Source organism: Dipodomys ordii, unplaced genomic scaffold, assembly GCF_000151885.1.
Source record: "Dipodomys ordii isolate 6190 unplaced genomic scaffold, Dord_2.0 Scaffold12, whole genome shotgun sequence".
NCBI lineage: Eukaryota > Metazoa > Chordata > Mammalia > Rodentia > Heteromyidae > Dipodomys > Dipodomys ordii.
The window spans coordinates 2,437,393-2,460,990 of record NW_012267228.1 but is presented as its reverse complement, the minus strand read 5'-3'; the positions used below and the strand labels follow the sequence as shown (position 1 = coordinate 2,460,990).

The window sequence follows — 23,598 nt, the reverse complement described above, 5'->3', positions numbered from 1 at the left end:
GGCCCCAGGCTCTGCCCCGCAGGAAGGCTGGGTCCCGGGGCCGATCCCAGTCCTGCGGGCAGCAGGTAGCGGGCAGCAGCGGCCAGGCCCAGCTCAACCCATCCCCGCAGCAGGAAATTCTCCCGCTGCTTTGGAGACAGTCTGAGCGGCGATCTCAACATGAAGAGAATGGAGTGAGGTCCTCTCAGCCGGACAGCCCGGGGCCTTTCAGGAGAGCTGGGCTTGGGAAGCACAGACGTGGAGCGGGCCCCCACAGCGCGGGGACGCCACGGGCTCCCACACGGAATGAGATGCTCCCTCAGATTCTGAACGGAGACAGCGGCCCTAACCCAGCATCCTGCAGTGACCCCCTAACCCAGCACCCTGCAGACAGCGACCCCCAGCCCAGCGCCCTGCAGTGACCCCCCCAACCCAGGATCCTGCAGTGACTCCCTAATCCAGCACCCTGCAGTGACCCCAACCCAGCACCCTGCAGTGACCCCAACCCAGAGCCCTGCAGACAGTGACCCCCAACCCAACACCCTGCACAGTGACCCCCTAACCCAAAGTCCTGCAGTGACCCCCAACCCAGCGTCTTGCAGACAGTGACCTCCAGCAGGCACCCCACGAGGAAGAGCATTTCCAGCCTTGATCTTAACCTCCACCTCAAGACTAGATCAGAGAGAGCACACAGGACATCCCCGGGTGTGGCAGAGAGCACACAGGACATCCCAGAGGTGTCATCCACAGCCCAGGCACGGCACACCGTGCAGGCCGCAGGCCGCACACCGTGCAGGCCGCACACCGTGCAGGCTGCCCAGGCCCAGCCACCCGCACACTGCACAGGCCCAGCTACCTGCACACCATGCACACTGTACACGCCGCACAGGCCCAGCCACCCCCGCACAGGCCCAGCCACCCGCACACCGTGCAGGCCGCACAGGCCCAGCCACCCGCACACCGTGCAGGCCGCACAGGCCCAGCCACCCGCACACTGCACAGGCCCAGCTACCTGCACATCATGCACACTGTACACGCCACACAGGCCCAGCCACCCCCGCACAAGCCCAGCCACCTGCACACCGTGCAGGCCGCACAGGCCCAGCCACCCACACACCGTGCAGGCCGCACACCCGCACACCGTGCAGGCCGCACAGGCCCAGCCACCTGCACACTGCACAGGCCCAGCTACCCGCACACCGTGCACACCGTGCAGGCTGCACAGGCCCAGCCACCCGCACACGGGAGGCCGTGGGGCTGGGGCTCACGACTCACCCAGAGCAGCTCCTGCTGGAACATTCACAATACCCTGGCTCCCCCTAACGCCCCCTTGAGGGAAACAGACGGACACCTTGACATGTGCGTTGGAGGCAGGGCTTGAAAAAGACAAACCCTCACTACACTCCAGCTCCGCTCCTGCGCCAGGTCCGTAGGTGACTAAAACCAACCCATCCATGGTCTGGGGAGACTGGGAGCTCCCGGAGGCTGCACGGCGAGGCCAGCCCCGCCCCCGCCCCGCCAGGGGCGGCAGGAAGCTGGAAGAGATCCATCCTCTGCCACTCCCAGACCCCACGGAGGGGAACCAAGGCACCGCAGCGCCCCTTCAACGCTGATGCCAGTCACTATCGCCTGGTGAAGTGAGTCCAAAGGCTGGGAAGGTGGCTCAGGGGTAGCGCTCCACATCTGCTCAGGCAGGAAGGAAGGTAGACAGATACATGGACAGACAGGTGTCTACCTGTTATGAAGGGCTGCATGTGTGACCTGGGTTAAATGAGATGATACATCCCAGGTACCCAGCACAGGGCCAGTGAGCACCCAGTTCAGCTCCCTGTCTGCACAGTTCAACTGCACACCCACCCCCTGGCACACTGCCCCAGGATCTAGCAGGTGAAACCGGCTTCAGCTGCCCAAGTCGCCAGCACAGAGGCCTCCGCAGACCCGAGCAGCCTACACTGGGTCTCAAGCTCATCACAAGTCACCGCCCACCGCTCGCTGCCCAGAGCTCTTGTTCTGTCACGAACACGCAGGAAGTCACAAAGCACGGGCCGCTGTGGCAGCACTGCGGTGTGAAACATGGGCATGACCTAATGTCCAACCAGGGGGCTAGCCCAGAGACTGACACGCACAGGCGGGTGGGCTGTGCGCCCTCCACAGGCAGAGCTGGTGTGAGGCCAGGATACCAACGCCCGAATGATGAACATAAAAGCACACAAAGCCAGCGCTGGTGGCTCCTGCCTATAATCCCAGCCACTCAGGAAGGAGGGAGGGAGGAAGGGAGGGAGGGAGGGAGACGTCGCGTGTTTGCACACAGGGAAGGGTCAGTGAGCTTTCTAAGACCGATTTCAAGCTGGACAGTGCGGGTGTCTCATACAAAACTAAACTCCTATCCACAAAAGTTAAGACCCAATGGGAATAGCCATGAACAAAAGCACTCTGACCTGCTGCGCCCCTGTGGGAGGGGAGGGTGGGGGGCGCTGCCGCAGGGAGGGGAGCTCAGGAGGGCTCTGGGGCTGCCTCCCGCTCCCTCAGGAAGGGCCGGGCCTCCGTGCGGGCCGCACACGACCGCACACGACCACCAGCGCCGGCACTGCGGGTTCCTGGTGCTTTCTTCCACCTTTAACTTTGGACTTTGTGGTCTGGGGCTTGAACTCAAGGCCCCACAAGCGCAGGGCAGGTCCGGCTCACCCCCGTAGCTCCTGGGCAGCTTGGTGACATCAGCTAAAAGGACAACAGGTCAGTGTGACAGTGGCACTAGGGTGATGCAAAGGGAGAGCGTGTCGCTGCGTGACACCTCGGCGCTGCACAGCGCGTGCCACATGCAGCACCAGGAGGCTGCACAGCGCGTGACACATGCAGCACCAGGAGGCTGCACAGAGTGTGCCACATGCAGCACCAGGAGGCTGCAGAGCGCGTGCCACACGCAGCACCAGGAGGCTGCAGAGCGCGTGCCACACGCAGCACCGGAGGCTGCACAGCGCGTGCACCAGGAGGCTGCACAGAGCGTGCCACACGCAGCACCAGGAGGCTGCAGAGCGCGTGCCACACGCAGCACCGGAGGCTGCACAGCGCGTGCCACACGCAGCACCAGGAGGCTGCAGAGCGCGTGCCACATGCAGCACCAGGAGGCTGCAGAGCGCGTGACACACGCAGCACCAGGAGGCTGCAGAGCGCGTGACACATGCAGCACCAGGAGGCTGCAGAGTGCGTGACACATGCAGCACCAGGAGGCTGCACAGAGCGTGCCTCATGCAGCACCAGGAGGCTGCAGAGCGCGTGACACATGCAGCACCAGGAGGCTGCAGAGCGTGTGACACATGCAGCACCAGGAGGCTGCAGAGCGCGTGCCACACGCAGCACCGGAGGCTGCACAGCGCGTGCCACACGCAGCACCAGGAGGCTGCAGAGCGCGTGCCACATGCAGCACCAGGAGGCTGCAGAGCGCGTGACACACGCAGCACCAGGAGGCTGCAGAGCGCGTGACACATGCAGCACCAGGAGGCTGCAGAGTGCGTGACACATGCAGCACCAGGAGGCTGCACAGAGCGTGCCTCATGCAGCACCAGGAGGCTGCAGAGCGCGTGACACATGCAGCACCAGGAGGCTGCAGAGCGTGTGACACATGCAGCACCAGGAGGCTGCAGAGCGCGTGACACATGCCGCACCGGAGGCCCAGTGACCATGGCTGGAATAACAGTGCTCCTGGTATCCACGATGGCTTGTGGCCGGCTCCCGCCCCGCCAGCTCTGCCCGGGCAGCACGGCGGCAGCGCTGGGACACTTGGAGCTCCTCACTCACGGCCAGCCCGCTCTCCAACACAGACGCTTCCCGTGAGATGCGACTTCTTTCCTGACAAGCACCACGCAGGCACATTACATGTGACCCACAGATTTTAAGAAGACAAAATACAAAAAAAAAGAAATCATTGTGCTTTCTCCTTAAAGAGGCAAATATCCAAGGACTTTTCTCTGGGAAGCAGGTGGAAGCATCATTATACAGAACATGTTGAGACACAGAACAGAAAGGGGATGCACACTAGGGCCCAAATGGGAGACGTCTTAGCCAATCAAAGGACAACTGGCCTGTGAAATCTGTCACTCACATCTTAGGAAACCAATGCTCAGTGAGGATGGAGCCCTCGGCTGGAGCTACGCACACCCACACATATCTGACGCCGGTTAAGATGAAGGCCGGACACAGTGGTACATGCTCGTAATCCCAATTAGGAGGGAAGCAGAAACAGGAGGATAGCAGCCTGAGTCCAGCCAATGCAAAAGTGAGCAAGGCTCGATCTCAAGCCCGGTGTGATGGTGCACGCCTGTATCACCAGCTAGGCAGGAGGCAGATGGGGAGGTTCACAGCGGAGGCAAAAAACGTGAGGCTATTGTAAAAACAGCTAACAAAAAAGTATGCAGCATGGCTTACATGGTAGAATGCTCAGCCAGCAACCGAGAGGCTCTGAGTTCAAACCTCAGCCCCAACAATAATAACAAAAACGTTGAAGATGATGTGTTTTATATGTATTTCACCACAATATAAAAATGAGGGAAGCCCAGCTGACAGCTGCGGAGTCCGAGCCCGGGCTGCTTCTGCCTGCCTGAGCTCTGTGCAGTGCTGCGCGTTTCAAGCTGCACCAAATTTCACAAGGCTCTCTCTCTCTCTCTCTCCTGTCTTCCCCTCCCCAGCTCTAAGGACGGAGCCGGGAACCGGCACACGCTAGCCAGGCAGGTGCTCCACATCAGCAACACACACCGCCCCGCCCCCCACCCTTCGCTGACACCTCACCCTGACCTCAAGGTCACCCCATGAACCCACCAAAGCCGTGTGCACCTCCGGCTGCCACGCGCTGCCTGACTGTCCTAACCACGCGAGGAAGGCCGGATTCAAACCCCGGCACTCAAACCACAATGCGTGCATTCTCACCATCAATGGACCGTCATCACCACCATCTTAAAATGTAATTCCTAGCGCTAGGGCCATGTCTCCAGTGGCAGAGCACCAGCCTAGCAGGCCCAAGGCCCCGAGTTCAAGCTGCAGTTCTCTTATTACTAATAACAAAAACAATAGCATCAACTGACTGGTGCATATTTGAACCTTACTGTTGTTCACAACAGCCCATGAACATGCGCCTTGCCATTTTACAAATTCAAGAACACGGGAAGCAGGGAGTGACTTGCCAAGGCTTCGTTGCTGGTAGGCGTCAGAAGGAAGAGGCGAAGGGGCAGGGGTAGGGATGAAGGGGCAGGGGTGAAGGGGCAGAGGTGGAGGGTCACAGGTGGCTGCCAGGCACTGTCACCAGCCTGCCCCTCTTCCTGCTTCCCACAAGGCAAAACCAGGAGAAAGGACGGCGCACCTCTGGTGTGGTTGGGAGAAGGCGCTGGGCTTCCAGCAATGCCAGCAGGAGGGAAGAGGAACGGCGTGTGGACAGCTGGGGCTGCAGGTGTGCGCGTCCCGGCCTTCCCCAGAGGTTGGCCACAGCAGGGCTTGGCTGGGGAGGGGGGGGGGGGCCAGGCCTCTGCAGATTCCTGAGTGCGGTGGATTACAGGCTGCAGCGCGCGAGCTCAGCCTCTGACTCACAAGCCAGTGACTGATACGAGGGTAAATACTTCTGAACACAAGAGGCCAGACCGCAGGGGACTGCGTGGAATGCAAGGACAGCAGACAGCACAGGGCTGCTGCAGCACCGCCAGGATAGACAGATGGATGGACGGACTGCTGTCTATGGGAGGAAGCAAAGACCCTTGGACCACACCTCCCGGCCGTGGGCAGCAGCCTCCTGGGGGGTGAGACTCCAGAGGAACTGGGTGGTGGGCTGGGCTGACGCATCCGTGGGGGAGGGGCTGGGGAGCCCCTCCCCTCCCCCACGGGTCCCACATGTCCCATGGGACACAGCTCTCACTGCGGACAGGGCTGGGCAAGGCCAGGGTGTCTAAGCCCTGGAGACACTCGGGGTGCGCCTCCACTCTGGGTGAGTGCTGAGGGCTGAGCTGGAGGGGAGGGGAGGGGAAGGGGCCAGAGTGGGCCCCCACACAAACACGGCCGCCAAACCCAGCTTCTGAGCACTTCAGTTTTGACCCCTTTCAGGCTGCAAATGAGAAACTGAGGCCCAGACATTGGCACAGTTTATACTGAGACAGCGGGTGGAAATGGAGATGCACTGTAGGCATAAGCTGCTGTGTTGACGGGAAACCCCTTTGTACAACTACTCAATAATAATTGTAAGGTGACCGGAGGCGGGCAGACCCCTCCCTCCTCCAGTACAGCGGCACCTGGGTGACCGGCACACCTCCCCCTCCTGAGGTCACACCTCCCACCCCACCGGGAGAGGGTAGAGGGTCCCAGGCCCGGAGGTCACATCCTGCATCCAGTGTGGCCACACCTCCCCGTGCCGGCCACACCTCCTCCCCGCCCCTGGCCTAGCTAAGTCCTGGCCAGGGTAGCTCATCATCCCTTCCCAGCCCCACGGGGCCCCACAAGGCCCCACAGGGCAGGCAGTGGGGAATAATACATCATGGTGTTCTCACTCATCGGCTACCTACTTTAATTTACCTTACACTAATAACAGCAGCAGCCATCCAGGGGGCCGGGGGAGGGCCAGCACCCAGGACTTCTGGTGCCAGGCAGCATCTCCAACCCCTGCGGCAGGGCCCTGGCAGCCCCCGGGCCGGCCGCGCCCCGCACACACAGGCCAGCTCCCCCTCCCACAGGGGGACCCCAACCCCAGCCCCACACGTGGCCTCCTTGCCCTCCAGGCCGAAGGCACCAGCTCCACCCCTCCTCAGTGGTGGTCCCCCCTCCCCCCTCCTCGGTGGCGGTCCCCCTCCTCGGTAGCGGCCCCCCTCCTCGGTGGCGGTTCCCCCCTCCTTAGTGGCAGTCCCCCCCTCCTCGGTGGCCGGAGGGGACACTCACAGGTGCGGGCTGAAGATGCGGGTCATCTTGGAGACACGGTCGTTTTCACAGTCCAGCTCGTCCCCCGGCTCTGCACTCAGCTTCCTCTTGCTGGGGCTGATGGGGGGCGGGCCCGTGCGGTGGCCGCTCAGCGCCGACGCCACCGCCACTGTCTGCATCCTGGGCTCTCCCCGGAGAGCGGCTTCACCTGCGCAGGGAGACAGGACACTGTGGTCACGAGGGGCGACAGTGCAGCCACCGCCCACCCCGGCGCCTGCCCGCCCAGACCCTGGCTGTGGAAAGTTCCGGCATGGAGAAAGGCGGATGGTGACGGGCAAAACCATCCACTGCCAAGTAGGGGGCAGGCGACATGGTGGGGGTGCAGCACTTGGAGTTGAAAGGAAACAAGGCCGGGAGACGGCAGAGGGGTCAGCAGTGAGCAGCATCTGGAAAGGGAGACCCCGAAGCCGTGGGCTCCAACACTACACGGAGACCGAGTCCTGAGCACCCCAGACCACCACCACGCCAGCTCCCTGCCAGCTCCCTCCACACTTACGTGGACATTGTGTTGTTATTTAAAAGAAAAAAGAGCAAAGGGAGTTGGGAGGCCTGGCTCAGTTGGTAGAGGGCCAGTCAATGAGCCAAAGAGTCAGGTACCCAGCTTCAGTTCCATTCTCAAACAGGGAAAGAGAGGAAGGGGAAGCAGACGGGGAAAGAGAAGACTGGGCTTACAGTGTCATCCTCACTACTCACAAGGTTGAGACCTAAGGTTCACGGGTCAAAGCCAGCCCCAAGACAAACCTAAGAGAGGTCTCTATATTAACCAGCAAGAGGCCAGAAGTGGAGCTGAGTTCAAGCAGTAGAGCCTTGAGTGGAAAAGCTGAGGGACTGTGACCAGTCCCTGAGTCCCTGAGTCCACGCCCCAAGATGAGAGACAGAGACACACAGAGAGAGAGGCATGAACCAATAGTTCACATTTTCCTGGAAGTAATAAGAAATGTGATCTAATGAGGAGTAAACACTTTATTCTTATGGTATATTAAAAAGGATGTGTCAGATATAAATCATTAAATACATATATTATTCTCCGCAGGAAGCTTTGTCATGGACTTTGCATAAGCAAATTGTCCGGAGGCCGGACGGGGCCCGGGGCTGGGCCACGGTCCGGCTGGCGTCTGAGTCTCCCGGCTGTCGGGGGCTGGTGCTGGGTGAAGCCTGGTGGCTCAGGAGCTGAAATACGCATGACCTTTCTGGATAATGAAGGCTTTGTACCTTCTAAACTTATAAACAGGAGTAATGAGTACTTGGGAGAGAAGCACGGGGCCGCAGACAGTGGCCGCTTGTGGGGCAGCATGGCGGGGCTGGCACCGCTGGAGGAGGCCCAGCCCGGCCTGAGCCCGCCATGGGCGACGGGCGGCGGTCCTGACTGCCACCCCGTCACCGCGGACGCACGCGGCTCTGCCAGCCGAGAGACGGAGCGGCACGGGGCCTTTGGAGCGTTTACCAGAAAAACAAGAGCCCTGCCGGACGGGTGAGCCGGCGCCAGCCTGTGAGCTCGCGGCGACCCACGCCCGCCTCACACACCGCGCGTGTGACGGACTCTGGCCCTGTGGCAAACTGGAACTTTCCATTTTAAATTTAATACCCCAACACACAAGTGCCGTGCTGTTCGGCCACTCTGCGAAGTCCAGGGTGACAGGGGCGGGGCCTTGGCGGAACACCAATCACCCGCGTGGGGCTCGCTGTGACATTTCACAGCCACCACCAGCGGCATCCCCTCCCCCGACCCCGTGGTGAAACAATGCCGGTGCAGCGGTGCAGCTCCGAGGTCTGCTTCCACACACACCACCAAATGACACAAGAACCAACAAGCAGGTGCCGTGCACCCCGGCTAGTCACAAGAGACCCGAGGACTGAGGCCAGCCGTAGCCTAGGCAAAGTTAGTAAAACTCCATCTCCACAATAACCAGCACGAAGCAAGACTGGAGGCATGGCTCAAGTGGTAGCTTCCAGCCAGCAACCCCAGCAGCAGCAAACAAAATTTACAAACATGAGGAAGAAGAGGAGGTGGAGGTGGAAGTGGAGGTGGTGGAGGTAGAGGTGGAGGAGGTGGAGGTAGAGGTGGAGGAGGTGGAGGTGGAGGTGGAGGTGGAGGTGGAGGTAGGGGTAGAGGTGGAGGAGGTGGAGGTGGTGGAGGTAGAGGTGGAGGAGGTGGAGGTGGAGGAGGTGGAGGTGGAGGAGGTAGAGGTGGAGGAGGTGGAGGTAGAGGTAGAGGAGGTGGAGGTGGTGGAGGTAGAGGTGGAGGAGGTGGAGGTAGAGGTAGAGGAGGTGGAGGGGGAGGGGGAGGACAGGGAAAGGGGAGGGGGAGGGAGGGACGAGCAGGCAGGACCTTCCTGCATTCCTAGTGGGAATACAGTGATGTAACCACAGAGAAACAGTGTGAGGCACAGGCCCAAGAGAAACCACCCCGTATCCACGCAGGTCCTCGCAGCTCCATGCAGCTGAGTCTGTGCCTGTAACTGACGAACAGCCACACACAACGGGGCTGATCCCAGCAATGGAAGCGTATGCAGACAATGAAGAGGAATAAAGAACTGCTTAGGGCCGTGACCCGGATGAGCAAAGTACAAGGAGCCAGGCGCAAAGCATTATGTTTCTTCTCACTCCACTGGTGTGAAATTTCCAGAAGAGGCAAATCCAGAGGCTGAAAGGAGCCCGGGGGCGGCTTAGCGGGCTTCTGTTTAAGGACAACCAAACTGGGCGCAGTTGGTGGTGGCAAAGGCGGCCCAACTGTCCTGGGTGACATCTCAGCAGGGCGCCGCTCCCCCGAACCAGAGCGGCCTCCAGGTAGGTGACAAGACTCCAACATCATCACATTCCCTGTCGCAATCAATAATCCGGGTTAAGGTATTCTCACATCCTTCTCCCCTCGGGTTGGGTTCCTCCATCCTTAACTGTTAAACAAGACAGAGCAGACATTCCTGTGTGCCCTGAAATAAACACACACCTGCGATTACAGCTGACCTACCCCAGCTCAGCCAGATTCAGAAACATTACAAAGACAAAGTGTCATCCGATGGAGACCACGGAGGCTCACGGGCTCTGGGACCATCAGGAGCTCCCGAGGGGCTGATGGCCGTCTCTTCGTGTGTCCTCGTGTGTCCCCTGCACAAGGAGCCAGCAAGTGAAGGAGAGAGGATGGTCTTTCTTTTCCAAATATAAACAGGAGAGAGGAGATGAGCTAACTGAGCGCCCGGGGTTTCCTGAGCCTCTCAACGTGGCTTTACTACAACCGTCCACTCAGCGTTTTAAGGAGGTCCCTCTGTGAAGATGTACTTGGCCTTTTAAAATGAGGATGTGTGTTGCTGAAGAAAATGCCCAATGTACGTGGAAAAGTATGACCGTGCTATTTTGAATCACGGTGGCAACTCTAACATAAGCAGCAAAAATCCTCCTCCAGGACTCTGGTTTGTGGAGGTGGCCCTTTGCTGCTGAGCCGTGCCCCCAGCACCGTTTTGCACTGGCTATGCTGAGATGGGTTCTTGTTTCCTGTGTGGGCACACTGGGACCTCAGCCTTCCTCTTTTTACCTTCTCTTTGTAGCGAGGGTGACAGGTAAGTACCACCAGGCCCAGCTTTCTCCCTTGAGATGGAGTCTCGGACTTCATTGTCTGGGCTAGTCTGAGCAATCCCAGCTTCCTATGCAACACTGCACCCAGCTACGGGTGAAGTAGGGGTCTCTTCAACTTTTCTGACAGGGCTGGCCTCAAACCATGATCCTCCTCACCTCAATCAGCTAGAATGACATCTGTGAGCCACCACCAGCTCCCAGCTAACTTTCAAGGATGGGTTTTTCTTTTCTCTACAAAAATCTCTATGCCTTGCCCAACAGAAACTTTCTATTCTCCTCCACGCATGGCCTTGATCTATGTGAACCTAAAGTCAAGACAAAACCACAGCTGGGCTACCCGGCTGCGCTGACTGTCTCCTGTCTGACCACAGCCACGACAGCGTGCTGACATCAGCACGTGGGCGGCAGCCATTCGCTTCAGAAGAGCCGCGGGACCCTCCCGGCCTTCTCCCCGGCCGACTCCCACGGCTCCACCAGGACGGGGCGGTGCAGAGCAAAGCCCACCCTCCAGGCCAGCTCGGATCCCTCCCCCCTCAGGAAGGAGCGGCTGGAGGGGGCACCGTGAAATCGGCAGCGCCAGCTATGGCCGCCCTGTTCCGATTCCCTTTGCTGTGGATTTTCACCTCATGGAGGACCTTAAGGCAGCCTGGCGAAGCATGCCGACCTCCGGGTGTAATTCCAGCACCTGGGGTCCGGGCCCCCATCTCCCGCCCCTGGGCTGCCACACACAGGACTTTTACCTTGTGGCTTGGTGGCCGCAGACCCCAGCTCTAAGCTCCCAGAGCCCCAGCTCAGATCTGGGAGGCTGAGCCTCAGCTTAAGTGGCCTGGCCGGTGGGCTGTAGTCTCTGCCTGTGAAACCTGTCACAGTCACCCTGTCACTACAATCCTCATCATCAGCATGACGTCACAACTGTTTCAGGCAACAGGAGCAGCATCTCGACAGCCAGGGGGCGCCCATCTGGCCGCTGGGAAGTGCCCCCCCAAGATCAGAAGGCTCATGGGGGGGGCACGTGCATGGCAGGGAGTTGGGGGGGGTGGAGGGAAGGGTCAGGTGGGGAGGGAGAGGAAGGAGAGGTGAGAGCAGAGAAAGGGAGACAGCGTGTCACATAGCTTGGAGCTCCGAGGAGGCCTCGCTGTCCTCACACAGGCCACCTGCCAGCTAGGGGACGGGTCTCAGAGCAAACACCCCAGGGCCTTCATCATGGACTTCAGCCCCCAGGCTGCATCAAGGTGGCTGGGGGGGGCACCCCGGGGGAGGAAGGAGGGTGGCGCACAGAGTGCGAGCACAGAGTAGGATGGAGTTCTCCACTGGGAAGCACACAGCCGGGGCTCCGGCTCCCTGTGGGGTGGAACAGGAGGCCGGCGGAGGTGCTGGTGAGGCTGTCCCCAGGCCCAGCCCGGGCCCAGGAAGACACAGGCAGAAGGGCCGGGACAGAGTGAGCCAGGGCTGCCGGACAGATGCGGCTGGGACTCCCGGAGCCCAGCGGCCATCCCATGATGAGCGGACTGTGAACCTCGGGAGAAGCCGGGCGGGGGCACACAGCTCTGGCCTCTACACACTCACACTGCTTCAACAACTGAATCCTAGTGTGTGTGTGTGTGTGTGTGTGTACGTGTGAATTTAAAACATCCCCAAGAGACGTCCATCATTTTCAACATGCATTGTGCATTTATACTGAAGTGCTTTAAATAGACTGTACAGAAATTGAATTATTTTTAAATAATACTAAATACTTTAATAATACCAAATACTAAACTGCTTTAAATAAATTGAATTATCGTAAAGTACTAATTTGAAAAGAAACTTGCAGTAATCACATCCAGACATGGCCTGCCGTAAAGACTAAATCCTGCTCCACAGGGAACCCACTGGGAGCGGCGGTTGCTCCAGCCCCTGCCGGCCCCCACAGGCAAACAGGGGTGTGGGGTGACCGAGCAGGGGTGTGGGGTGAGAGAGCGGGGTGTGGGGTGACCGAGCAGGGGTGTGGGGTGAGAGAGCGGAGTGTGGGGTGACCGAGCAGGGGTGTGGAGTGACAGGCACACAGTCAAGGTCACTTGGAGACCGTCCGCCATGCCGAGGCTTCATTAACTCACATTACTGACCTTGCTAAACATGCAGTGCATTGACCAAGCCTTAAAGCCGGGCACAAGGTTCACAGCCCAGTCTTGAACTGCATTCACGGTTCACAGGGCCAAGGATGCTGGCATGGTCCACCGGGCCTTGCAAAGCCAGATTTTGTAAACGTGATCAGTGAAAGGGACACTGGCCCAAACAAGTGATTTTTTTCCCATTTTTATTTCATTCTTTTTTTTAAGCCCATCCTGGGCCTTGAACTCAGGGCCTGTCCCAGAGCCTCTCTGTGCTCAAGGCCAGTGCTCTACCACCGGAGCCACAGCGCCACTTCTGGCCTTTTCTGGGTAGTTTATTGGAGGTAAGAGTCTCACGGACTTTCCCGCCCTTGGCTAGCATTGAACTGTGATCCTCGGCTCTCAGTAGTTAGGAGGACAGTGCCTGAGCCACTGGCGCCCGGCTTTCACACCATTTAAGCTCAGAACGTGTAATGGCCGTGGGGTGCCATACCTGACCTCCAGCTGCTCCCCGGCACTGGGCACTCACCTCTGCACCACCCCCCACACCTGCGAGAAGTTCTGTTTTTATGCAAGCAGTGGGGCCTCAACTTTTTTTTTTTTGCTCATGGCTGGCACTCACATTCTGCCACTTGAGCCACAGCTCTCTTTCCAGCTTTTTGCTGGTTAACTGGAGATCAGAGACCTCAGCCTCCTGAGCGTGATCACTGTGGTCATTCCGTGGAGCCGTGACACTTGCCCTCAAAAGGCTTCTGCGTCTTCCAGGAATGAGGACGCGCTCAGCCTCAGGCTCAGGCTCTAGTGTAACTGCCCTGCCGCTTGTCTCCTTTCATTTATAAAGCACCGACACAGGGCTGGGAAGGTGGCTCAGTGGTAGAGTGCATGCCTTGCATGCATGAGGCCCTGGGTTCGATTCCTCAGCACCACATAAGCAAAAAAAAAGCCAGAAGTGGTGCTGTGGCTCAAGTGGTAGAGCACTAGCCTTGAGCTGAAGAGCTGAGGGACAGTGCCCAGGCCCAGAGTTCAGGCCCATGACTGGACCAAAAAAAAAAATAAATAAATAAAGCACCGACACGTGCTGGCAGGCCCAGGCCGCAGTGCCGGGGACCCACAGGGGGCCCCGAGGCCACTCCCAGGGACATGGAGGCCAGTGACACAGTCCACCGAGCTGCCCGTCCCCTGGGGTTGTAGCGAGTGTATGGTTCAGGCAGGCATGAGGGCGGGCGGGTGCTCTTCCCACCCCACGGAGCCCACTGGGGTGTGCCGGCCTCTGATCCCAGAGGAACTGGCTCAAGCCTAGAACTTCCCACCAGGCCATCTGCGCCTCAGATCCCCTCCCCCAGCAAGCCCTGGTCCCCTCTCCCCTCCCCCCTGCGCCAGGTCCCCAGGTGCTGGGAGTGATCTTCCAGGGCTCACCCCCCCCCCGCGCTCAGACAGTGAGAGCGCCACCGCCACCGAGTGCGGGACCTCCTGCCTGAGGAGGCTCCGCTGTCACCCTCACCCTGGGCCAAAGCGACTGTGTCCTCGGAGCCAGCACTGTCCCCCGCCCTCCCCCTGGCAGGCCCCGGGCCCCCCACCCCCAAGGTCTTCACCCCCAAAACTCCAGGTAAGCAAAGCACTACAAAAGACAAAACAAAACAAAAACTGTGCCTGTGTGGCGGGCAGTTGGGCCTGGCTGGTGGCAGCAAACAAAGGAGGGCGCAGGGAGAGGCTGGGGAGGGTCAGAGCCGTGGGGACTGTCCTGGCCTGGGCAGCTCGCTCAGCGTGGAGCCTGGGGCCGCGCTCTGCCTGGAGAGCCGCACCCTGGGCCCTGTGCACAGACTACAGAAACTCCCCAGATCCTCAGGTTAATCACAAATCTTAACATCCTCGTGAAAACCACACCTGCTCTGTGGATATCCTTATTACCAAGCTCTGAGAAGGAGCCATTCAGTGATAAACTAAAAACTCCTGGAGCCTACTCGGGAAAGACATTCTACCACTAGACAGCACTTCGCGGGTTCCCAAATCCCAGCCCGTCCGGCATGCTGGCTGGCTTCCCACACTGATCTGAGGAGAGAGGAGGCCTAACTTTTATTCCTAATTCCCCTCCTCCCACCCCTGCCTCCCTTCCAGTTGCATTACACAGAGACCAGGAAGGCCGGCCCCTCGCTCCGCGCCCCTCCCCTCGGGTGTATTGACTTAAGATAGGAAGGTTAACCAGCTATTGTGCCCATAAAAGTCACAGCCGTTGGTGGGTCCTGGGCCTCCTAAAGGTCTCTCCTTCACTCCCAGCCACTTATCCTGAAGCCAGAGAAGAGGGAACTTGGGCTGATCAAAGGCCAGGCTGTCATTAAGTGAAAATGAGGGAAGATGAAAGGCTGTGCCACTTCAAAGGCCGGGGTGGGGACAGTGGAGCTGGGGTCAGAGGCCCGCTTCCTGCACGCGCCACCATCTATCACTCTCCACCGGCCGCACAGCACCCCCAGCAGAGGCGCAAACAAGCCTTCCTCCAGTGGGTGGGTAGAGGAGACAGGAACCCCCAAGTACAAAGCGGCGGGCATGGCTTCCAGCTCCCATGAATGAGGTCCAGGGATTTTGAAATCTGACATCCCTGAGACTGCACACAATCTTCTATTGGAGCGGTTTTTCCTCCTGGAACAGTATCAGTCTAAGCCTGGGGACACCCAGTGGCTGGGCCTCTTCAGGAGCCCCCCATGCCTGCCTGAGGCAGTGTGAGAGCCGGCCTATGCCCGCCACGGTGGCTGAGGGGTGCAGAAAGCCCCTCACTCCACCCCAACCAGGCCTGCGCCCGGCCTTCACCCGGCACAGCCACACACAGAAGCTCCTGGGGCGGGCACCTACGGGGGGCCTTACGTGATTCAAGCCAACCCCTCCCTGAGCTGCACACCCCAGTGACCGTAGCTTTCCCTGGGCACTCACAGGCCTTCGCAGGCTTGACAGGCACCCTCCCCCCAAACTACACCGGCAGCGAGCCCAGACCGAAGCCTGGCAGAGGGGCTCTCAGGACAGGGGGTTGTGGCTCCATCCTCCTAACGCTGCCATCACGGGGAACCTAACCCCTTCCACACAGGGGAAACAGAGGCCAAAGTGGACAGGCAACTTGCCCAAGGCCACGCCCGGAAACAGGAACGGCTGGAGCCGCGCCAGGTCCCTCAGGGAGGACAGCACAGCACAGCACAGCACAGCCGTGGAAGGGGGGCAGCCAGCGTGGACCGGCTGGGAATCGCTCCAAGTGCTCCGTCTAGGGCAAGCTCAAGCAGCGAGGCGGGCATTCCCTCCACCCGCTTCCAATCACCTCTGTGACCAGTAGGCAAAGGGGCGGGACTTCCTCGGCCAGATGACGAGCGCCAACGGAGCTGAGCATCCTGCAATGCACACGCGTGGCCCTGGTCCTCACCAGCTGCCAATGTCCCAACCTCCGTCCGTCCGCTCCCCTTCTCCTCCCCCAGCCCCAACTCCTGCCCCCGCCACGTACCCCCTGTAAAGGTCTTGGTTTACAACAGGTGTAATTCCTGAAGTAAGGCAGCCAGGGGCTGGCGTGAAGCCCAGTAGCACAGAGCTTACCCAGCAGGCTCAAGGCCCGGGTTCCACCCCAGAACCAAAAAAAAACCCACCCAGAATCCAACCATGACAACAAAGCTAATTCCAGAATCTGCTCTGAAAGCCCGGTGCCCCGCAGCGGCCGCCAGGACCCGAGGCAGGCCCCCGTGACCTGCAGCCACTACACACAACACATTCTGACGTAACCGTCTTCACTCGGAGTGACTGCAGAGAATCAAATGGAGAATAGCATTCTCCACTCCCGACCCATAGCCCATAGCCACATTACTGAGACCGAATCCAGGCACCTAACTCACCCATTCTGACGGTCCGGCACAATGTGGTTAGAGTATTTATACACAGGGGGCTATACAATGATCAACCAATCGGACTTCCAGAATACCTTAACGTCACAAAAAGAAGCCCACCCCACCAGCAGTCACCTGCCATGTCTACCTCCCGTCCCAATCCAAACACACTCAGAAACAGAATCCACGCTTCCCATGCTCACACCTGTAACACAAGTCCTCTACGCCCTTACAGGGCCGAGTAATATTCCCCTGTGTGGATATACCACACTCTTCCTGTCCAGCCACCGGCACTGGACTGGTTCTATCACAAGGAATGTTGCTCCAGACGTTTGTGGACCAGTTTATGTAAGGATGCTTTCAGGTCTCCTGGGTTTGCATCTGAGAACGGAACACTAGGGACCGGAACTAGCCAGCTAACATTCTAGAGAACTATTTTCCAAAGTGGCCACGGTGCCGCTGCACAGCCCCGCAAGCACTGCTGTGTCTCTGGCAGCATTTGTCAGGGTCTCTTCTTTTTTCTGTGTGGTGGGGTTGAGGGCGATGGCACCAGGATTTGAACTCAGAGCCTCGTGCTTGCTAAGCAGCTACTTTACTGCGTGGGCCACATCCCTAGGTCCTTTGTTGCTCCGTTCTTAAGAGACTAATCGGTAACAGGGCCCTTCACCAGAGACGCGCTGGCATTTCAGAAGTTCAATCTGTCAACCCAAAGCCATACAAAACAATGTAATGCGATGTCACACTATTAATAGATTGCAGAAACTGCGTGTGTGCCAAACTATTTTCTTAAAGCCAGGCTGTCAATGGCTCTGGGGCCGGACGGCTCCCGGACTGCGCAGCTCTGCCCACGTGGTCGATGCAATCACACTGAAACAAAGACAGCCACCCTGAAACGTTTTGATGTGGGGTCTACAAGGCTTCTGGCAACGTCACTGTCCGGCTGGCTGGCAATACTGATGTCACGTGCTCACCATCACTGCTCCAAGCTCCCACCTCGTGGTGCCACCGGCAGCCAGGGTCTCCCACTCTGTCCACCTCGCTGCAGTCTTGCTTTCAGGGCACCGTGGCCTGCGCGGTAACACACGTTACGGCGCCAACCCCGGCAGACCAGACACACGCGCCGTGGAAGGGTTTCTGTCTGACTGGAAGCCAGGACTCTCCTGGCACTTTCCGGTTCTCCCTTAGGCTCTGCCCACCTGGGGCTATCCATTTACTCCAACACTGAGTCCCACAAGGAATTTACAAGGGCGACCATCAACCTCTCCTGCCACAGGCGGGGCTTTCATTGCCTCCAACAAGAGAGACAATGACTGACATCATAGTTATCCAACCCCAGCACCCACAGCATGGAGAAGACATGACTGGCATCATCATCATCCAATCCCAGGGCCCGTGTTAACCCACACACGAACCAGTTTCCCTGCAAAGACAAAAGATCGTCCCCTAGGATCAAGTCAGTGTGCTGGAAAATGGAAGGAAGGACCCATGACACAGAAGCCGCAAAGGAGCCTGCTTGCCAACAAGCCGGGCGCCGCTGGCTCACACCTGTAACGCTCCCGACTCAATCATGAACAGAAGTCAGCCAGAGCAGGAAAGGCCATGCGACTCAGCTCCAATTTATCTCCAAAAAAGCCAAAACTGGAGCTTTCAAAAGTAATAGAACACTAGCTTTGAGCAAGAAGGCTCAGGAACAGTGCCCAGGCCCTGAGTCAAAGCCCCAAGACTAGCATTCCCCTCCCCCCCAAAAAAATCCAGATTTTTTTTTTGGGGGGGTAGTTGTAGAGGTGGGGGGAAGGGATGGAAGGGGAAAAACAAAGGAGGATGTACTCATGACCTTGCTCATGTAAATGTCACCCCTCTGTACAGTATTTTTACAATAAAAAAAGTTCAAAAAAATCCAAATTAGACCCAAAAGCTGAGCACGATTAGCAACCGGCATGTTTCTCAAAGTCTACGGAAAGGGGAGGGCCAGGGACAGACAAAGAGGAACTCCGGCTGCACAGACCGGTCTCAACTGGCTCTGGAGGAACACTGGGCACTGTTCCAGCCGGCTCCTTCTGGTGAAATGGTGGCACCGTGGACCCCTGAGATGCAGGGCAGGAAAGCTGAAGGGAACAGCCCACAAAAGAGACCGGACGCTCTTTAGGGGAGCCATCTTTTTTATTGTTGTTATCGTTGGTCATGGGGCTTGAACTCTGGGCCTGGGCGCTGTTCCTCAGCTCTTCAGCTCAAGGCGAGCGCTCTACCACTTGAGCCACAGCGCCACTTCCAGTTTCCTGGTGGTTTATTGGAGATCAAGAGTCTCACAGACTTTCCTCCCTGGGCTGGCTTTGAACCAAGACCCTTAGATCTCAGTCTCCTGAGTAGCTAGGATGACAAGCGTGAGCCACCAGCACCCAGCTGGGAGCCACCTTTTAAAACAACTCATTCCGTGTTATAAATATCTACAAAATTCACAAGACAAAAATGAATACTTTTATGGGTTCAATTAGTATCTCCCAAAGGACAAGAAGTATCTGGGCTCCATCCCCTGCCTGAGGGGTCACGGAAAGCTCTAAGAGAGGACGTCAATGGAAGCAGGTCATTGAAGGGTATCTGGGGACCACACCCCTTCCTGCCTCTGCCCTCGCTTCCTCTGCTTGACCACGTGGAGGTGAGCAGGCCTCCGCCACCAGAAGCCCCTGCCAGGGCCGCCTTACCGGAAAGGGGCGACCAAGGGTGAGACCTCCCGATCCACCAGCAAAGGGCCGCCAAGGGTGGGGAAGCTCACCTGCAGAGCCCTCCCCTTGCCAAACCTCAACAGGGCCAGAGGCCCTGCGCCTCCACCACCATGCCACTTTTCAAAGGATCCAGAGCGAAGGGAAGGCTCACTCGGGATACAGCATGGCCTTCGTGCCAGGATACTCAGTTCCCAGGGTCGTCACCCTACGGCACGTTTCCTAAGCAGGGATTCTAGCATGAATCCGGCCTGCAGAATTCCCTGACAACCAGGACCAAAACTAGACCAGGCTGGGTTTCTAATCCATTCTGTGTTCGTAGGACACATGGGTTTTGAAGAGCTATAGTTCATCGTGTGCATTTTCAAACCATCTGAATGAGGTGAGAGCGCTGAGCAGAAAACGGTGACTCAAGACACTAAAAATACACAGTGCTGTTCTTAGTCCCCAAGGGTGGGGACTGGAAGAGAAATCCTCCTCCACGCAAGGAAAGACTGCAAAAATAACTAACATACACGTGCACACGCATAGACACACAACACAACCAAAACAATGTGCGCCTCTCCTTGGCATGCAGGTGCCCACAAGACAGAAGGCCGTGTGCAGACAACACACGCCAGCAGAGTTCACACCATGAAGAGTCAAGATCGAGGAACTGGGTCTTCACACAACTCCTGTGAGTGAGCGGAGCTGGGAAACGGAAGACCAGGCCAGAGAGCTCCAGGCTTCGGGCCTAGCAAGCCGCACGCCTCTGCCCCGCTCAGCTCTGAACATCTGAACACCAGGCACCTGCCAGACACACGGCTGGAGGGGGGGCCCTGCCTGTCACCCCCACCCCCCGGAGACACACTAGGGTGGCATGCCATGGTATGGTATGGTTCTGTCGCATGTGCGTGTGAGTGTGTGTGAATACAAGTGAACTGGATGTTTAAATGAGCAGTGTCATTCATCTTCAAAGTCGTCCATGCCAGCACAACCCGAACGTCCTCATTCCAAGGCAGGCAGCAGCATCACCAGCAGAAGCCATCTCCACCTCTCCAGCCTCAGCAGGAGCTGGCTGCAGGAAGATGCAGGAAAGCCGGCTTCCGGGGCCGCAGGCACACGTCCGCAGATCCTGCCCAGCACCAGGCAGTGCGGTGTGTGCTGTGCAAACGTGCACGAGCACACGCACACCCCTCCATGTTTGGTGGCTTCTCCTGAGGACTGGCCCTTTTAAACCCATCTTGCGGAAGGGCGGGGCGCGGGATTCTCCAGGGTGAGGGTTTGAAGACTGCTTGAACTCCACACACATAGCCGTGCAGCGGTGCTGACTGGCCTTGGTTTCCTGGCACTTAGTTGACATCACATGTAACGAGATGCCAGGGGACCACCCTGCCCAGGGTGCGGCACGGGCTAGAAGTTCTGCGCAAGTTGGGAGGAGCCTTAAATAAACACCTTCACACAGTGAGCAGCCCCCAGCAGCTTGGGAGGGTGAGTGAGTGAGTGTGTATGTGTGAGTGTGTGTGTGTGTGTGTGTGTGTGTGTAGAGGGAGAGAAGGAGAGAGGGAGAGAAGGAGAGAGGGAGAAAGGGCGAGGGAGAGAGAGAGAGAGAAAGAGAGAGAGGGAGAAAAGGAGAGAGGGAGAGGGAGAAGGAGAGGGAAAGGGGGAGAGGGAGAGGGAGAGAGAAGGTGGATTTCTAAATCCTTTTTGGTAAGATGTTCACAGCAACTGCATTCACATAGGTAAAAACCTGAGAGGATTCCAATGACCATCAATCTTGGAACGGTTAGACCCATGGTGCGGCAGCTGGCAGGCACTACAGCCCCACAGCTCAGAGAAGCGTCTGACAGTGCTGGGACAGATGATGCTCAAATTCACGGCGCACACAGGGTGTGGAGCGCAGGGGACGGGACGGGGAGAGATGCGAGACAGGGTTTCATTTTGTAGCCTAGGCTAACACAGAAGTCACAACGTAGCTCCGACTGGCCTCCAATGTGATTCTCCTCCGAGCTGCTAGGATTACAGGAAATACCACCATAGCAAGTATAGACTCCTAGCTCTTGATCACAGTGCTCTACCCTAGATCAAAGGGCATGAACTGTTAAAAATCCACACATGCATGCACATGTGCACGTGCACACAACATGCGCACACACAAGGAAACTTCAGACCAAATATAACCAAACTCAAGTCATCCCGATTTCCCTAAAAACTAAACAAAATCAAGTCTGAGCGTCTTGTTGTGCGCTACTTGAACAAAATAAATCAGTTCTAGATAAATCTGTTTACACAGAACTTTTCGCCATTAAAAAGAATATAGAAGCTGGGTACTGGTGGCTCGGCTGGCATACTAGCTCCTCAAGAGACTGAGCTCTGAGAACTGTGGCTTAAAGCCAGTCTGGGCAGGAAACTATTTCCAAACCAAAAACCTAAAAGTGGAGATGTGGCTCAGGTGGAAGAGCATTCAAACAAAAAAAGAAACTATAATTAATCTACTGATTTGTTGTTTTTTTTCAATTCACTGATTTTTTAAAAATTCTAAACATAATCTTATTCCTGTTAGAACCAAAATGAATCAGACCTCATATATGTAAGAGTCAAAGAACTTTTTTTGGTATTATCTTAATATTTTTAAAAACCTAGCCGAGCATGGCAGACCACACCTGTAATCCTAGCTACTCAGGAGGCTGAAATCTGAGGATCACTGTTCAAAGCTAGCCCAGGCAAGAAAGTCCGTGAGACTCTCTTTTTTTGTCAGTTGTGGGACTTGAACTCTGGGTCCAGGCACTGTCCCTCAACTCTTCAGCTCAGGGCTAATACTCTACCACTTGAGCCACAACACTACTTCCAGTTTTCTGGTGGTTTACTGGAGATAAGAGTTTCACAGACTTTCCTGCCAGGGCTGGCTTGAACCATGATCTTCAGATCTCAGCCTCCTGAGTAGCTAGGATTATAGGTGTGAGCCACTGGCATCCAGCCTCCATGAAACTTTTTTTTTGTCGGTTGTGGGGCTTGAACTCTGGGCTTGGGCGCTGTCCCTGTGCTCTTCAGCTCAAGGTAAGTGCTCTACCGCTTGAGCCACAGCGCCACTTCTGGTTTTCTAGTGGTTTATTGGAGATAAAAGTCTCACAGACTTTCCTGACTAGACTGGCTTTGAACCATGATCCTCAGATCTCAGCCTCCTAAGTAGCTAAGATTACAGGCATGAGCCACCGGCGCCCGGCTTCCATGAAATTCTTAACTCCAATTCACCACCAGAAAACTGGAAGTGGCGCTGTGGCTCAAGTGGTAGAGCGCTCGCCATGAGTTGAAGAGCTGAGGGACAGCGCCCTACAACTGACCAAAAAAAAGAAAAAAAACCTTCACAAAACTAGAGGGGAAATCAATCAATCAATCAATCAATCATACCTATTTACACCTATTTTGAAATTTGGAAATAAAGGCAATTTACTTTTCTAGTGTTGGATATAACTATTCAAAACAGTCAAACACCACATTTAATCACGATGTGTGGATAACTATCTCTGGTATTTTTTATCTTTCAGCCATCCATCGCTCCTGGATAGATGGAGTGTCAGCTATCTAAAGCTGGAGCTCCTGCTATCTGCATCCCTAACACATCACAGTGCCTGGCGTGGAAGTGGTAGGTGATTTCCCCTCAAATCATGACAGACCCAAGCCAAGAGACTACAAAACTAATGAGCACGGCAGACACACTTCCCACAAACTAGCTCTCACCCAGTAGATTTCTAGAAAAAGTGACGTTAGCTGTCTCTTCCCCCGCCCCCAACTCTCTCCTTTACCTGGTTACTTTCTTCCTCAAAAACAACATTGTAAACACGTTCAGAAACTAAGTAAGGAACTGCAAACTGTTGTAACCACTAAGGAAGTCAGTATTGAGGCTCCTGCAAAGAACTAAAGCCAGCCTGCCCTGTGAGCCCAGGAAGGGAGCAGAAGTCAGTATACAAGAGATGCACTTCTCTATCACACAGCAGCTCTGTCCACAGTAGCCAAACTGTGCAATCAGCTGAGATGCCCAACAGGTAAGTGGATACAGAAAATATGGTCCACGCATACCACAAAATACTAACTAGCCATAAAGAAAATGAAACTATGCTATTTGCAGGAAAAGGGATGGAACTGGGGGTCATCGTGTTCAGTAAGATAGAATGGATGGTGCTCGCGCAACACGATGATCTCCAGTTCCATCCACTCTGTTGTGGTTGTTTCAAGGAGGGGGATGGGGCAAGGGAGTGTGGTGGAGAGGGCAAAGTTGACCAGGGCACGCAATATGCACGTATAGAATTGCCACAGTGAAGTTCTCTTGTATAAGTAATATACGCTAACAAAAATGTTGGGAAAATAAACTCAACTGTTACCACACAGCCAAACCCCTAAAATGGTCTTCCTCCTCCAAATGTCCAAGATCCATCTGATTAAAAACACTGCAAACCCAAGCCACTGCAA

At 56.8% G+C, this 23,598-nt stretch overlaps 1 protein-coding gene across 2 annotated transcripts in view; it reads right to left on the bottom strand.

Moving 5' to 3' along the window:
* The window catches only part of Vgll4 (vestigial-like family member 4), a 72,935-nt gene that overhangs the window by 8,759 nt on the left and 40,578 nt on the right, over window positions 1–23,598 (bottom strand). For both annotated transcript variants that reach the window (XM_013010575.1, XM_013010574.1), the window contains exon 2: window positions 6,886–7,072. In XM_013010575.1, the coding sequence (XP_012866029.1) occupies window positions 6,886–7,072 (187 nt within the window). The remainder of the gene's footprint in view (window positions 1–6,885; window positions 7,073–23,598) is intronic.